Raw genomic sequence first — 16,718 nt, 5'->3', positions numbered from 1 at the left:
TAACTAGCATAGTTAATAACTGATTTGAATGATTTCAGGGATCTAATCTCTCAAAATCTTTAGCATGATTGAAGTAATCAGTCAGCTCATACCACAAAGTCTCCCCATCATGTAAAGAAATTGAGAATTCTTTGGATTCTGTATATTGAAGACAAACACTTCAGCTGCAATCTACTGAAGTTCTGAATGGTCGCATATATTTCAAATGCAAAGCTGACAATTTTGACAAATGTGCCTGCAGCAGTGTGGATTTTAAATCTACATTTTCTAAATATGTTATTTTATTTGGGCTCCTAATTGTGAAGAAATGTTTTTCCCACTTATACTGATCATCATTTTAATATTCTAACTGTAAAATAATTCAGTGAGTATTTTATAAAAATTATTTGCTTTCTGCTGATGTGCTGCTGGTATGTGTGACATTTATTGCTGATCTTTAGAAGCCCTGAGAAAGTGGTTGAACTATATGACAGTCTTAACAAAGCAAAGTTTTGCATGATAGATATTTCTAGGCAGTCTGAAATTCAAAAAAAACAGAAAAGTATGGAAATATTCAGCAAGGCAGGCAGCATCTGTGGAGAGAAAAACAGAGAAAAGATAGGAATTAAAGTTTTAAACTGCTGGTCACTGGGAGGGGTGGGAAGTATCTCTTAGTCCCCATTCCACTACCAACATACCCTTTGTTCTCTTCATTGCTCCCCCCTCTATACTTACTTCCAAACGTTCCTAATTCTAATGAAAGTTCATTGACACAGAATGTTAACTTGGTTTCTCTCAAAACATGCTCCCTGTCCTGCTGAGTATCTTCAGCAGTTTCCGTTTTTATTGCAGATGCTGGAAGTCAGAATAGTTTGCTTTTGATTTGTGGACAGTTGTTTCCACTTTAAGTGAATCCAGGTCTATTCAAATGATGGCTTTTTAGAAAAACGTAAATCAATTCAAATAAATGGTCTTATGATTTTACCTATTCAGAGTCACAGAGAGATGCAGCACAGAAACAGGCCCTTCAGGCCACCAGGTCCGTGCTAACCATCAACTATTGAAACTAATCCCACATTAATTCCATTTTTTATTCTCCCCACATTCCCATCAACTCTCCCGGGATTCTACCACTCACCTACAATTTAGAGTGGCCAATTAATGTACCGACCTGCATGTCTTTTGGCTGCAGGAGAAAAACAGAACACCCAGAGGAAACCCATGTGGTCACAGGGAGAACAGACAAATTCCACACAGGATTGAGCCTGGGTCTTTGGCACTGTGAGGCAGCGGTTCTACTAGCTTTAACAATGTGCTGACCTATTATTTCATTCAGTTGGGGGTTTCTGTTGCCTTTCCTTGAATAAGCAGTTTGAAATCTCAACTATAGTTAGTTTTTACTTATGAAAGAAGTTAAAATGTTCCAACTATTCCATAGAATTCCATAATGAATCGAGAAAATCATTGTTTAAACTTTTAGCTTGCCAACAACAATACTAAACCTGCACTGGAACAAAGTCATAATACCCTTTAACTCTTGTGTAAAAGAAAGATTTAGCTCTGCTAATATTGAAGAAGGTCTCAATCAAATGGTTAAATAATGTGTTTGACAGCAAAAGCGCTTATACAGACCTCATTTAAATAATAATGTTTCAAAATTGTTGCACTATCTTATGTGGTTCCTGGAACGAGCCGCAGTACCAGCGTACGTTACATTTTTGTGAATATGAAAGTGATTAGGAACAAAGGAACAGGATCTGCAGTGCAACCCAATTTACCCGCCTTACCCCTATGTCCCTTGATACCTGCACCTAACAAAATTCTTTTGATCAATTTGAATATTTTTGAATATGTTGCCAGCCTCCTTCCAAGTCCATTTTTAAAAAGACTTTCAAAGGTATTTTTCTAATGAAGCCATAACATTGTGAAGAGACATTGGTCTAAAACTAAAATACTTTTAAAAGGAAATTTATGTATTTTTTGGAAGTAATGAGCAATAATGCAAGCTGGTAAGCATCACATTCTTTCATTCAAGTGAGTTAATCATTGTGCCGAAAGTCATGCAGTACAATTTCCTGTTTATTCTTTTGTTTAATAGATACTGTATATGGTTTACATTATGGCAAAAGTTAAACCAGCTGATCGAAGAAAAAAACTCACAAAACATGGGGGAAATCTGCATGAGCCCATAGAGACAGGAACCAGGATCAATTTTATCTTCCAGCGAGGATGAATCAGAAGAGTGAATGGAAGGCAAATTTGGAGAGTTTCACTGAGATGAAGACATGAACATGAAACAAAAGACTTCTGGTTAGATATAATTAAATAACAATGTATTTTCATATGTATTATCTCTGCGAAATCCCCTTCATATATACTCAGTAATCAGGATGCCAACCCTAATTACGTTTTGTAAGGTTATTTACGCCTGTCATTTTTCCTGGCTCTGTCTGCTTCTGTAAGCTGTACATTAATCATTTTCTTTCCCCAATATTTTAATGTTGTTTTCATTCAGAATAATTTTGCTACATCTGATAAATAAAACAGTGAAATTCTGGGACAAAAGGCATTACATAAATAAAAAGAATACAAACCTGAAAGATGTATCAGAAAATGATCCTTAACACAAAGCAATTTAAAGTAAATCCATTGGCTAAATAAATGTTTAAGTATCCTCAATATAAAGTTGTTATGAAAAGGATAATTATATTTTATATTATTTCAGGGTAAAGTGATTAATTGGAATAGAATGCATAAAGCAAAGTGTTGCTACCGCATTAAAATGTGCTGATATTGAAATTTGTTTGTTCTGTCAGGGACCAAAGCAAGAACAGAGTTCATTTTCAGTCATGTTAGTTATCATCTTTCTGTCTCTGTAATCATTTGTCATTTATGCAACCAAAAAGTTACATAAAATGGACAGTTTTTTTAATGCATTTCTGGCAGTGCAATCAGATATTGTTAATGACATAGAAATCTTAACAGAAAATTCTGTAAAGACATTTACCTATGTTTTAAACAACTGGATTTTAAAAATTATTGCATGGAATGTTGATGTCATTGGCAAGGCTAGTATGCATTGCTTGTGCCAAAATTTAAATGCAATTAAATGGATAGTTAGACCATTTCAGAGGGCAATTAAGAATCAATCACACATTTAGTCTGGAGTTACATATAACCCAGGTCAGGGAAGGGCTCCAGATTTCTTTCTCTTTAAAGCTATTAGTGAAGCTGGTTGGTTTTTACTGTATTCAAATAGCTTCATAGACACTTTTACTGAGATTAGTTTATAAAAAAGAAAAATTCAATTTCATCAGATTATGGAAAACAAATGTACTAAAAAATAAACATTTCATAGATATATTTAAGATACACCTTAAAAGCAATGGTTTTGGAATAAACAACAATAATCAGATGAAGTTGGCATTTATGGGTTTACCACAATATTTGCAAAATATGCCCAGTTTCAATTCACTCTAGGTTGCCAGATTAAAGATGCATTATCTTCTAGAATACCATCACTTAATCTTTGTTTTGAAAGGGACGTTGGTCTTTCAGAATCCACATTTTTTTTACATTTATATATCTGTAGTAAGAATTGCCATTAAATACATGTGATCAGTCAACATTCACACAAAGGTTTCTGATCTTGGTCTGTCTGCTAATCTGAAAGTTAGCCCTGCAGTTTCAAATCATTCCATTCTTTATTTATTTTAAAGTTTTCTTGATAAATGTATATTTTCCAACACATATAACATGGACTATTCTAACATAGACTCTTCGTCCTGTTTGTCAGACACCAGCTTAGAAGAGAATTTTACATTGTGAAGTTATAAACAATATATTTAAAATATATTATTGTGAATTAACAATTAATTCAATTTCACAGAAATAACAATTTTTCTTAAACTAAACATCAAAGTTTTGTTTTAATTTTAGCTGCTGCAAGTTAGTCACACTCAGATACGATGGAATAGCTTGTTCTTAGATCATATATTTAGCTTGTGGTGCATAAGTTGTTTTAGCAAAAATATCACGACTATGTTCAGCTTTCAGTCCACAAAATTTGGTAAAAGTACAACACAGAGTCATGCAGATAATAAACTGTATGTTGTTAGTGATTCTATATAACAATTCTGAACTTACTGAACTTAAGGCCTCCTAGGGCCTTAAAGGACTTGGTTGCACTCTATCAAAATTCCCTGAATTCTGGAGACATCCCAGAGGATTGAAAAAGCTTCAAGTATCATATCAAGACGGAAGGAGACAGAAAGGAGAAAACTATAGGTTTGTTAGCCTAACATCTGTTATTGGGAAAATATTGGAATCCATTTTGAGGAGATACTAGAACATTCGGAACGTTATAAAACAATAAAGCAGTGTCAAGATAGTTTTAGGAAAGGGAAAATGAGTTTGATGAATTTGCTAGAGCTTTTTGAGGATACAACAAATGCTATGGATAAAGGAAAACAACTAGATATAGTTTATTTGGATTTTCAGAAGGCATCTGATATGGTATCACATAAATGAACAAGGCAAGAGCATACTGGGTTGGAGGAAATATACTGAAATGGATAGGGGAGTGACCAAGTAACAGAAAAGAAAGAGTTCGGATAAATGGGCCAAGTTCAGATTGGAAACAAGTGGGGTGGAACGAGGATTAGTGCTGGCCCTGAACTATTTACAACCTATATGAAAAACATGTACTGTCTTCAAATTTGCTGATGATGCAAAGATGGGTGGGTTAGCAAGTTTTGAGGAGGATACAAAGTGCCAGCAGTGAGTGGGCAAGAATTTGGCAAATGGAGCATACGATTAGAAAATGTGAGTTTATCCAATTGGATTGAAAAATTAAATGACTATTTAACAGAACGAGACAAAAGTGTTGCAGCACAAAGGGCTGGGGGGTTCTTGGTATGGGAATAAACAAAGGGTTGCCATGTAATCAGGGAAACTCATGGAATGTTGGCATTTATTGCAAGATGGCAGTTTTGTTGAATCATAAGAGGGAGTTAGTGTGGCTGCACTTAGCGTACAGCAAACCTTTAACTTTCATAGCTTCACAACTTTGTGGTCAGGACCCACTTGTACACTATTACTCTACCACCTCCCGCTGCCCACAGGCTTTGTAGTCCCTAACATGGCTTGATGAGACTTTTGAAATTCTGCTAGTGAGGAAATGATACAACACAATGAATTTGACTTCTTGATAATCTCCTTTGTTTTTAGAAGCATGAAATTTTTGAACAAAGTTTTGAAAGCACCCAGGTATCTGCTGCTAACAAAGTATTTAATGTTCCACCAGCAGCCCAAGGTTGGTGCATGTACCTGTGTCGACACCAGTTACCACCTTGAGAGGATCCAGCACAAATCTCACAGCAGATAAAAATCTCATTCAGCTCTGTGAATGACACTCACAAAATAATCTTCTAGAGTTCATCAAGGAAGAAATGGTATTCACAGTTTTCAGGATTCGTTCTGGAATGTATCCCCAAAAAAGTTAAGAGCGTACTGTACTGTGTACAGTTTTGGTCTCCGTATTTAAGGAAGGATGTAATTGCTTTGTAGGCAGTGCAGAAAGTGTCTAGTAGATTAATTCCTGTGATGACAGATTTTATGTCCAAAGAAAGGTTGAGCAAGTTGGGCCTATACTCACTGAAGTATAGAAGATAAGAGGTAATCTTACTGAATCATGTAAGGTGGATGCTGAGAGAATATCTCCCCTGGTGAGGGGATATCTAGAACAGGTGAGTCTGCACCTGGAGTATTGTGTACAGTTTTGAGCACCGTGTTATAGGAAAGACGTCATTCAGCTGTAAAGAATGCAAAGAAGATTTACGAGAATGTTGCCAGGACTCAAGTGCCTGAGTTAGAAGGGGAATTTGGGCAGGCTAGGACTTTATCCTTGGAGCATAGGAGACTGAGGGATGTCCTGAGAGAGGTGTATAAAATCATGAGATGCACAAATAGGATGAATGCACACAGTCTTTTTCCAATGGTTAGAGAATCAAGAACTGGAGGGCATAGGTTTAAGGTGAGAGGGGAAGGATTTAAAAGGGATTTGAGGGCCAACTTCCTCAAGCAGAGGGTGGTCCATTTATGGAACAAGTTGCCTGAGGAAGTGGTTGAGACGGACACAATAACAATGCTTAAAAGACACTTGGGCAGGTACATAGATAGGAAAGGTTTAGGGGGATGTGGGCCAAACACAGGCAAATGACACTAGCTTAGATTGGCATCTTGGTTGGCATACATGAATTGGGCTAAAGGGCTCTATGACTCTATAATTATGGACCATAGTTTCAGAGTATGGAGTCATCCATTTAAGGTGGAAATGAGGAAGGAATTTCTTCTCTCTTGTAGCCACGATTCTTTGGAATTCTCTACCACAGCTGTGGAGGGACAGAATATCTTCAAGGTGGAGATTAACAGACATTTGAATGACAGGGACATCAAGGGGTATGGGGAGTGAGCAAGAAAGTGGTCTTGAGGTGATATTAGATCTGCACTGTTCTTATTCAATGTCAGAACAAGCTCAAGAGCCAATTGGCCATCCTGGGTTCCTGGTTCTTAAAAGTACTGCAAAGGTAGTAAAACATGTTGGGATACCTTGAGGGGAAAAGTCATTGCAAGTCATTTTAAATGAGAATCTGAAATGGTTTCAAAACAAAGAACATATTAACAACGAACCTTGGAGAATGTGGCTCAGTTGCTTATTAAATGGAGAAAAAAAAGAGCAAATGGAACTTGGGTATTTGTGTACTAAGGAAGTACAATGGTATACAAAGGTATTTGAGAAATATATTGCCAAATTCTTGCTAGTCAGTTTCTTCTGTGGTGACATGGTCAAGGATTACATTTCCACAAGCTGCACAAATAAAAATCCAAGCCCAGGAACTTTTTTTGGTACCCCAATGTGTGCAAAAAGCAAGCAGTCTTGTGGGATCTGACACAAATATTTTGTGAACTGAAATCAAATCAAAAGCAGCTAATGGAAAATATTATCGTATAGTAACTGGTGTGAAAGCCTCTCTGGTTCCAAAATTTGCAAAATTCTGAGTATGTAATTGCCAGATGAAACAGAAGTTAGCACAGTCTGGTGAAATAATCTCGTTAATTCTTTCAGTGCCGCTGATGATTATAGCGAACCAATATGTAACAAAATTAAATTGTGATGTTTTTAACATCTGTTTTTTTTTGCATCGAGAGGAATTCAATCAACCTATCTTTAAATGGGGAATTTTTATAGATGAATAGTTTGGACAGGGCAGCTTTGTATGGTACCAGGTGGAGGGAGGGTATCCAGCCAATCGCAGAGAGGGAGAAACAGCAGGTTTCACACCTTGAATAGTATTTCAATCTCCCTACTAGTTGGCATGGATGTTGGGATATTTCTTGTCACCTGCCTGTTCTTAACCAGACTCCATAATGTTCAGGACACCATCTCAGAGAAAACTGCAGCAACATATTGAGGATGGTGGAAATCTGAAATGAAAACAGAAAAAAAGTTGCTGAAACAGCATCTGTGTAGAACGACACAGAGTTATTGTTTCAGGTCAGTGACCATTCTACCGACTGTTTCTAGCTTTTCCTGCAGAACAAAATGAACACTTTCTCTGGGAAAGCAAATGCATTCAAGGGTATGAGTAACTGGAGTGACGTACGCCTGTCTGGAGATGAGAACAGTTCCATGTCTCACTTTTGCACTGATTGTTTATTGTTAATTGGTTGTCTCTAATGTCCTAACCTCTGCCGATAAAATAACACATTTTCACAGCTTCAAAGTCAAATGTGATAGGTTAGTTTAAATAAGTTTATATATTGCATGAATTATATAATCACAAACAGCATATTCACTAGCCATTACTGAAAACAGCTTCTTATTAAAATGCAAAATAAATTTAGTTAAAACGACAAAACGATTCATACGATGAAAGATTTTTGTACTAAGTTAAAAATTTAGTTTCCTTGTTGAGCGTCCGACACATCTCTAGAGATTGATGTATTTATGCGCATTAATAGAAGCGGTAACATTTGGCATTTCCACATCTTTCACCTATTGGACTGATTAAATTCCACCTGTCGATATCTTTACGCCCAGAAGTTAACTCGTTAAAAGATCACCATTTCGTGTTTTTGTATCCACATCGATAACATAATGGGCCAGAGGAATTTTACCCTCTGTCATGATCTAAACAGTTGGGGTCGGCAACTTCTATCGCCCTGTAGGCTTTCCAGCAGGGGGCTCGCTTCTGGGGAGACTCTGGGTAATACGCCGATGCTATAATCTCCTCACTTTCCTGCTGATTGTCCGCTACCGGCAAATGGTCGTTTAATTTAGGAGCCAAAGTCTTGTGGGAACTCATATTGCATCTTTCCAGAGCACATGGGGTGATATCATCCACTTTACGGGGGGAGAACTTCCCTTCCCCGCTGGCAAATGAAATGAAATGTTACAAGCTGGATTTGCCCAACGACTTGTGTGCCAGAAAACTTGGCAACGAATTGCATTCTTTGGGAGTAAAGTTATTGTAATTTGTCTTTAAAAACCTGGGGAGAAACTCATTTTAAATCTGTTAGCACTTGCTTGTATCTAACAATCTGAGGCCTTTATTTTCTTCACAACACATGCATTGAATTTAACTGTCCATTCAAAAAATCCTCCCAAGGTCGTGAAGCCATATTCTCCAGGGCCAAGTTGAAACTCACGGTGACTAATAGGAATTGTGTCATGTCAGTCTGTGGGAGGTGGTCTTCAACGCTGGCCCCTGATCCTTCAAACCTTCTGCATCTCGCACCTGGACTGAGTGATACTATGTCCAGCTCAGGGGCAGCGAGACAGTAACAGGAATAAACAGTTTGAACGTCGAACGGTCAATGAAGTGATCTTTACAAGTACATTTCAGAAGGACAGGGAAGAGGAAAGAAGCGTTGAACTCGCCATAAAGCACGTCCATGGAAATTTCTAATGAGAAGTAAAAATCACGATATTTGAAGATTTATTTATTGAATTGAGATAACTCTAGCAATGTTAATATGAAAGCACAACACACAGACAGACAGACAGACAGACACACACAAACACACACACACACACACACACACAGACAGATACACACACACACACACACACAGATACACACACACACACACACACACACACACACACACACAGAGGAGTCCTCTCCTACAGCTCCAGTCTTTCTGCTTCCTAGTTAGACATGTCAAATTCACAAATCATTCAATCAGCAATCTGGTACTCACCCAGCCCGCAAACAAATCGCCTAATTATTTTGTCCAAAGGAAATACTTTAGAGTCAGTACCTCCATGTTTCTTTATGCGCGCGTGTGCTGTGTATGTGTTGTGGGAAACAAAAATCGATAACATTACAGCATCCATGGTTTCAATCATTCGGGAAATCCCTGCCAATTTTCAGTGTGTCAGCTGGACAAACTCTACCCCAGGCTGAACACAAACTAGAGCCGGCCGGTGTAACCAAGCAGGTCACCAACATAATCAATTCCTCAAGGAATTCAGCGCACAAAACAAAACATACATGAAAAGACCTTTTCCATCATAAGGCACTCATATCTTCAGATATTTAAATAATCATCGGAACAAATTTAATTGAACTTTACTCCCGGACCCTGAATTTTGTTTCTCTTTAATTTTCACTCACATGTACAAATTAGCTAAACAGAACCGGGGATGAATCAAAACCTTAAATAAATCCAACCTAGCACAAATTAAAGATTGCTGCATCAGTGCTAATTATATAAGGAGCACAACCATGACTGGCAATTGTTTGCATATATCGGAGCATTGCAAACGACGCGTTATGTACATGGGTAATCATCTTTCCTTAAACATTTTTTTACATCGTGAGCTGACCATGTGCAGATGGATACGTCAGATCCAAACCTGCAACTTACAGATCGGTACCAATGCTCGGTACCAATGGTGAAACTGCTTTCCCCTTGCACTAAAACTTTTGGTCCATTCCGACCCCGGATATATTTCTTTGAAGGTAATATACGAGCTTCTACGGAGGAGAGGAGCGAGTTTCCCTGTGCAGTTACCCTTGATGGCACAATCTGGGAATGTTAGCTTTGAAATGTGCATCTGGATCTGTAGCGTCTAGTATAGCCTGTTACCTTCCCCTCTAATTGGGTACTCAGTATTTTGAGAAAAATGTAGACACGTTTGGACTACAAGAAACCAGGTTTCTAAAGAGCAACGAGAAAATCTAGTCATTATTGTTGTCTGTGTGGATGCACTGCACAATGGAAGAACTAGCCTCTGTATGGCCACCAGGCTACATTGGAAATCTATTTTCAGTATCCAAGAATCTTTCACTGGGCATTTTTCTTCCCATGGGCATCCCATTAGTGAAATCTTTTGTTTTAGTTCAGACATGTTTCTGACGAGTGCGTCAGTTTTTGCATTACAGATGAGGTCATTTTTACAATGATACATGTGATTACAACATATCCATCCCTTCTGAATACAGATGATATAATTAATTAAAAAGAAACTCATCCTTAAATGATGTTCTGAGTAATAGTTCAATGAAACACAGTCTGTAGAGTATACATTAAATGTTACATCGCGTGGAGGAATGAGATTGAATTGTGCATTGAACTGGTACTCGTCACCGAACAACGTTAGCACACGCATTGCTGTTAGAAATTATCTATTTTTTCACCCTTTCTCTCACCACTTACTTCTTCGCTATGTTGCTATTTGATCAATTTTCTAAAGATGTGTCCTAACGATAACATAGATGGTGCATATTTGGAGAAGGAGAGCTGCTTATTTCCTGCACTGTTTCACCCGCGGCGTTGCTTGTCCAGTGTATGGAGACAAAAAAAGACTGAAAAATTTTAGTCCTGGAAGAGAGACCAAAGGCCTCGGAGGGAGATTGTTGGCGATTAGGTAGAACGGGAGGTAACGTTTCATCTGCCAGCTATTAGGTTCGCATCTCAAATGAGAATCGGGCTAAAACACGTCTTTTATATTGAATATTTTTATGGACGCCGTGACGGTAGGGACGGTAAATTCGAATCTAACAGAACTCAAAATAATACATAAAAATGTCCAAATCAGTGACAAATTAAAGACATGTGTTCAACACACTGCATAGACTCCAATGGAAAATGAACTGCAATTCCAAACAAGAGAATTGAATGAGAAAATTATTTAAAAAGCAGACGTTTATTTGCGTTACCAATCTTCATCTATTTCCATTTAGATAGAGAGCAGAATGAGTGTGAAAACTAGAATTAAAATGGGTGATAGGGCCGAATGCCTCAACAATCAGACTGACCTCAATCTATCTAATTCACAGCCTAACAGAGATAAAAATAGAACGGAATCGTATTCTGATATCTAGTTTTGTCTCTGTGACTGCCCATGCCATGTTCCTTGGATTTTACCCTGTGTTCTCTCTAACTTTTCTCCCTCCGGGTTTGTAAAATAATGTACAGACTAAACCGTTTTGAAGTTATGTTAAATTTAAGAGCGCTTTAACGTACGAAGCCTCCACTCTTGATTATTGGTAATATTAGATACAACTCCAAACACAATATCCTTTTAGTAGCAAATTTATTTGAACAGATCTGATTTTCTGTACACCAAAATGAAATTGTCGTCACCAAATCACAAACTTAAATCGGGTTACAATCAAATTTGACATCAAATATATAATTTATTAACCAACAAACATTTTACTGCTTTTTAACGCGTGATTCTGTCTTTTAAAAACATAATACAAAATTTGAGGAAAATAAATTACTGTTCGCAGCCTCCAAATATAATTGTTGAAAAAAGAAACATTTAAAGAAAATATTTTATATTTCGGATCAGTAACTGATCCGTCCTTTTCTTTTAAATTTAAAAAGTGTTTTTCCCCTCACCTCCCCCTCTCTAAAAATGGCAGCTTTTTGAGAACTCACTTTAAAACTCCCATTAGCAGAATCGGTGGCCGGTAATGTAAGAAAATGATAGTTGTGAAAAATGTGTGTCTTTTATCAGCGGTTTTGCCCGGCCGGCAGTGTTAGTGTTTTTGTAACTGGGACCCCACGGAGAAAGAGAGAGAGAAAAAAAATCCCTTTAAACAAAACTTCGGGCAAGTCTTATTTATTTAGAGTGGATAATTTAGAAATAAGCTGCGAGATATTCCGATTTTATCGGCTTATTATTTTTATCTTAACGTAGATTCTTGGCCAAAGTATTTGTCCTCATTTCCCATGGATCGGTTCAGTACAGGGTAACAGTGCAGGCTTTGACATCAGACCTTTCTGCTCATAACCAGGTAGTAAAGTAAACGTTGCGGGGGAGGGAGAAAAGAGTGACACCGTCCATGAGAACAAATTCACCTGATATAGCCGAGATAACAAGGCGCTGTTAGGTGTTAGGCACACAGTCGGATTGCAATCCTTGTCTGAACGAAACAATTAACCACACTTGCGGTAAAACCATGTCCTTGATTACGCTCTCTTCACCACAGATGCGGAAAATGTCAACACGACTGCTAACTGTACACGTTTTACGAATACCGCCTGCTTGCAGACTTCCTTTTATCCGATATAGAACTTTTCCTCTGCCTCCTCCCTCAATGTGACAGTCAAATATATAATTTAGGAAGAAGAAGGGGGGAAAGGCGTTTCCCATCGCTTTCTCAGTCCGGGGTCAGGCGAGTGCCAGAAGTGACCACTGTCACGGGTCCTTGTTAAAGATCGTGATGTGACGGCGTCTCTGAATCAACACTATGCGAAAACACTTCGTCCTGTTGATGCACCCCAGGCGGGGTCATTCTTTTTTCTTTTTGTCTTCTGTTACAAAACCAGACCCGAACGACTTCTTTCTCTAATTGCAAACTGTCGGCTAGACTTGAAATCTCTTGGGCCGCAGGTTTGGGACATTTGAGGAAATGGGTCTCTAAAGCACCTTTCACACTCACCTCTATGGAAGTCCGCTTCTTTCGCTTCCTTCCCTGCGCCGCTATCTTGTCGATGCTGGTTGGACTGCCCGTGGTAGAGTCCGCTTCCTCCAGCCACTTGTTCAACAGGGGCTTAAGTTTGCACATGTTCTTAAAACTGAGCTGCAGGGCTTCAAACCTGCAGATGGTTGTCTGTGAGAAGACGTTTCCGTACAAGGTTCCCAATGCCAGTCCCACATCTGCCTGGGTGAAGCCCAGCTTGATCCGCCGCTGCTTGAACTGCTTTGCAAATTGTTCCAGCTCATCAGATGTGGGGGTTTCCTCGTCCGAGTGGTCGTGACAGTGGTGGTGAGCCAGTTCTCCGTGCTCGGCGCTGTCCCTCAGACCCGGGTGCATTGACTGGCCCACGGCTCCCGACGGTGGCGGCGGTCCGACGTGGTCCAACATGCCGTTGACTGTGAAGGCGGGCTGGGAGTAGATGTTGAGAGGCTGTCCGGCCGAGGTTATGGACGAGTTGTGAGCCGCAGCCGTGCCCCATGCGCTCGGGTGGTTGGTGTGCGGAGAGTGATGGGCAATGTGTGGAGAGCGGTGGTGCAGGCTGGTGCCAGCGTGAAGATCTTCCCTGCCAGGCTTCACGTCTTGCTGGCTCAGGGGACTTGGAGAAATGGCCGCGGACCACGGGCTGCCTTCAGGTAAAGCCGTCACCCACTGGTGAGAGAGGGGGTGCCCGTTGCTGGACAGTCCCTGCAGATAGTCACTTTGGATGAGTTTCTGGTGGCCCCGGAAGGTGCCCGCCTGCTGCATGCTCGATGAGTCGGTGGGGACGATGGAGTTGGATGTGAGGATGCTACTGCTCGGCATGTAGAGGTTGGAGGCTGCCGTGGCCATGGCTCCACGAATCCCTCAGTAATAATAACCTGCCTACGGGAACAGCTTCGCTCTTTGACAACAAAGCTTAGGTAAAGCAGGTCACCAGGGAGGTCAATGACTGGCACCTCCTAGGACCAATTGCAAGCCACGCCGAGGTTCCTAGCAGCCTGAAGGCATTGGCGTCACGGCGGCCCCGACCAATCGCAAGGCTAGAGGTGGAGCCCCACGCCGCATTTTTGCATTTTATTTCATTAAACTCCAAACCTCGAGCGTGGGGGAACCCAACGAGGAAGTCAATCAAAGGCCGGAGCCCATTGGCTCCCCACTGGGTAACTGACAGCTCCCATCTCCCGCACCCATGCCTCATAGTTAACTCTTGCCGGAGCAGAGTACACACTCGGGCCCTTTCAAGCCAGCAAGTTTGACTCGAATCTGTATCGAATCTCAGTGCCCCACCCCCACCCTCTGGGTCTCCGGGAAAGCACGCAACAACAATCTTTTTCAAAAGTTGAGAGATCTTTTTAATATGCTTAAAAATCTATAACTTCATAATAATTTATCCTGTAGCAAGCAACCTTGGTCGTTAATTAATATACAGATTATAATTATTGATCCCGAGTTAACAGCAACGATAAACTATTTTCGATAGAGACTATTCGGGGTTTGCAGTGGGTTTGCAACTTGGATTTCATGTACGTTCGAATGTAGCCATTTTGGCAACTTTTCGCTATTATTGTCCTTTTATGAGACGTATATATAATTAAGGGCAATCTGTCGCCTGCTATAAAATAACTGCTTATTAAAAATGTTAATCATGTGGATATTTGTGTGCGTACAGCGTCGAATACCAACTCTGGACCCAGGCTGCGACGAACATGTAACTCCCTTAACGGCGGAGCCTTCTGAAATTATTTAGATCAATAAGTCTTTTCAAAGGAAGCAGATTTTCCACCGGCAGAGCACCGAGAGGAAGAAATTAGTTTCACTGGGCCGACATCTCGTTCGTTAGGCCCCTTATTCCGTGAGAGTCTGATCGGAAATGATGAGGGCATTTTATAGACATTTTGAGATGTAGGTACGCGGAATAATTACATTTGACATCGGAATAGCGGCTTCCGAACCCAGCTACTGGTCTGAAATTCCATTAAATACAACGAGAGATCCTAGGTTAAGATTGATTTAAATTTGCATACATTTTCATATATTTAGGGCAAAATAAAGGGAGGCCGGCAGAAGCTGTAAGCCATTGCCGACAACACTTTCTCCAAATTCAGCTGTACTAGAATTTCGAAGGATCTACAGCGCGGTAAAAGGTGAGCATTTCCCACCACAGCTGGCTCTTAGCTCTGCAAAGCGGCCTAAGCCCGGTATGTTCTCATTTTCATACTTCGAAATACACAGTTTTGTAATGCGTTCACAACGTCGTTTTCTGATGAGGCAGATTTTATTTTTGCAACCTTTCAGTATCGCATCTGCCGTGTCATTGGCCGATAACGGAAAAGGTGTTAGACAAATTTGCAATGTTTACTTTTGACTATGGGCGAGAATTAGTACTCCTAATGCCTCACATTGAAAGGCGAACAATGCAGCAAACAACGTAGCGCGGCCAGTTGTAACGACAGGGACCACTACTCCAGTGCCCGATTAGTGCATCGGATGTCTCTCGTACTTTGCATCTTGCTGTGCGGAGCGCATCTCTCCACCATCCTCAGGAAGTCGCAATGAAAACAGGAGATACCCTCTGAAAACAGGCGGCCCATTTTGTTCCAGGAAAGTTTCGGCGCCCTGTGATACTAAGCGGGCTTTCTTTTCCTGTTGGGAAAAGAAATCCCGACTAGTTTCAGTTACCACTCTCACTTGTCACTTTCAAGGTCAAGACAAAAGAGTGAAACAATGCTAGCCCAATCTTTCTAAAGGATTTCCTTTCTAAAGTAATCTAGGCGTCGGAGACTTCATAATCCATCTACCTAAGTTTAACAGCGGCGGGAAAAAAACCCGTCAATAATTGGCAGTAAAACGTTATGGAAAATACGTTTAATTTGATAAACAGCCCAATATCTGACCTCTGAACGTCGTAATTTTAATTTATAATGTTTTTCGTCAAGTGTAGCGTACAAAGGTTAGAAGATCACATCAGATGCCGAAGTTGGATTTACGGTTGGTTGTTTTAGTTCGATTTGTCACCTTATCAGTGGTGTGTTTTTAAAAGGACTGATGCTGGAATCTCCCTCTTGGCTTCTTTCATGTTAGACTAACAGGCGCTAACTTTCCAAGTGTAACAGATGCGGCTCTCAGGCGGCCTTTTATGCTGATTCCCTTATTCATAGACACATTTTTGCGCCGATGATCTTGGTTACCATAGAGAGAGAAATAAAAGAGAGAACAGTGGTCACATTATACCATATATCCAAGGAGGAGAATAAAAGAGGCCAATTCAAACAAGTAGACTGGCCGGACATGGGAGAAGGAGCGAGCGAACAGAGGGGTGGTACTGGGTAACTGTTAATCGGAAGAAATACATTTACAACAAATGTTTCATATTTAGTGATAAATGGGTCAACTACAGGGAAATGCTGAATTTTCTGCCATGGATGTGAATTTTATTTTTGGTTAGACTTGCAGCTTTGTCAATGAGGTAAAACATCATAAAACCCAGCGCACTAACTGTCAATCAGTGTCACGACCTTTTAGCTGGAACTTCACCTGCCTCTGAGTACTTGTACCGCAGCGAGTACATTGTACCCCGCAGATCCTGCTCAAATCCACACACTTTTTCTTTATTAAAAAAAGAAGAGGCGCTTTCTCGTCATTCAGCCCACACGAATTTAGTTTCGTTTTTAATTGAATTCTCTATCAACGGAGAATGTTGATTACTTGCTGGTTAATCCGATGTCGACCCATTAGCACAGACGGATTCGAGCCGCCGTA

The 16,718-nt window shown here is 40.0% G+C and overlaps 1 protein-coding gene across 1 annotated transcript; it reads right to left on the bottom strand.

The window, feature by feature from the left end:
* Positions 1 to 11,588: 11,588 nt before the first annotated feature.
* On the bottom strand, positions 11,589 to 14,410 carry LOC127573391 (POU domain, class 3, transcription factor 4-like). Its single transcript, XM_052021568.1, has one exon. It carries the CDS (start codon positions 13,806 to 13,808, stop codon positions 12,711 to 12,713), a length of 1,098 nt encoding a protein of 365 aa, XP_051877528.1. The 5' UTR covers positions 13,809 to 14,410; the 3' UTR covers positions 11,589 to 12,710.
* Between the last annotated feature and the right edge of the window lie 2,308 nt (positions 14,411 to 16,718).

The sequence above is a fragment of the Pristis pectinata genome, chromosome 8, assembly GCF_009764475.1.
Source record: "Pristis pectinata isolate sPriPec2 chromosome 8, sPriPec2.1.pri, whole genome shotgun sequence".
Taxonomy (NCBI): Eukaryota; Metazoa; Chordata; class Chondrichthyes; order Rhinopristiformes; family Pristidae; genus Pristis; species Pristis pectinata.
Note: the sequence above shows the minus strand (reverse complement) of the source record. Positions and strands in the feature narration are given on the sequence as shown.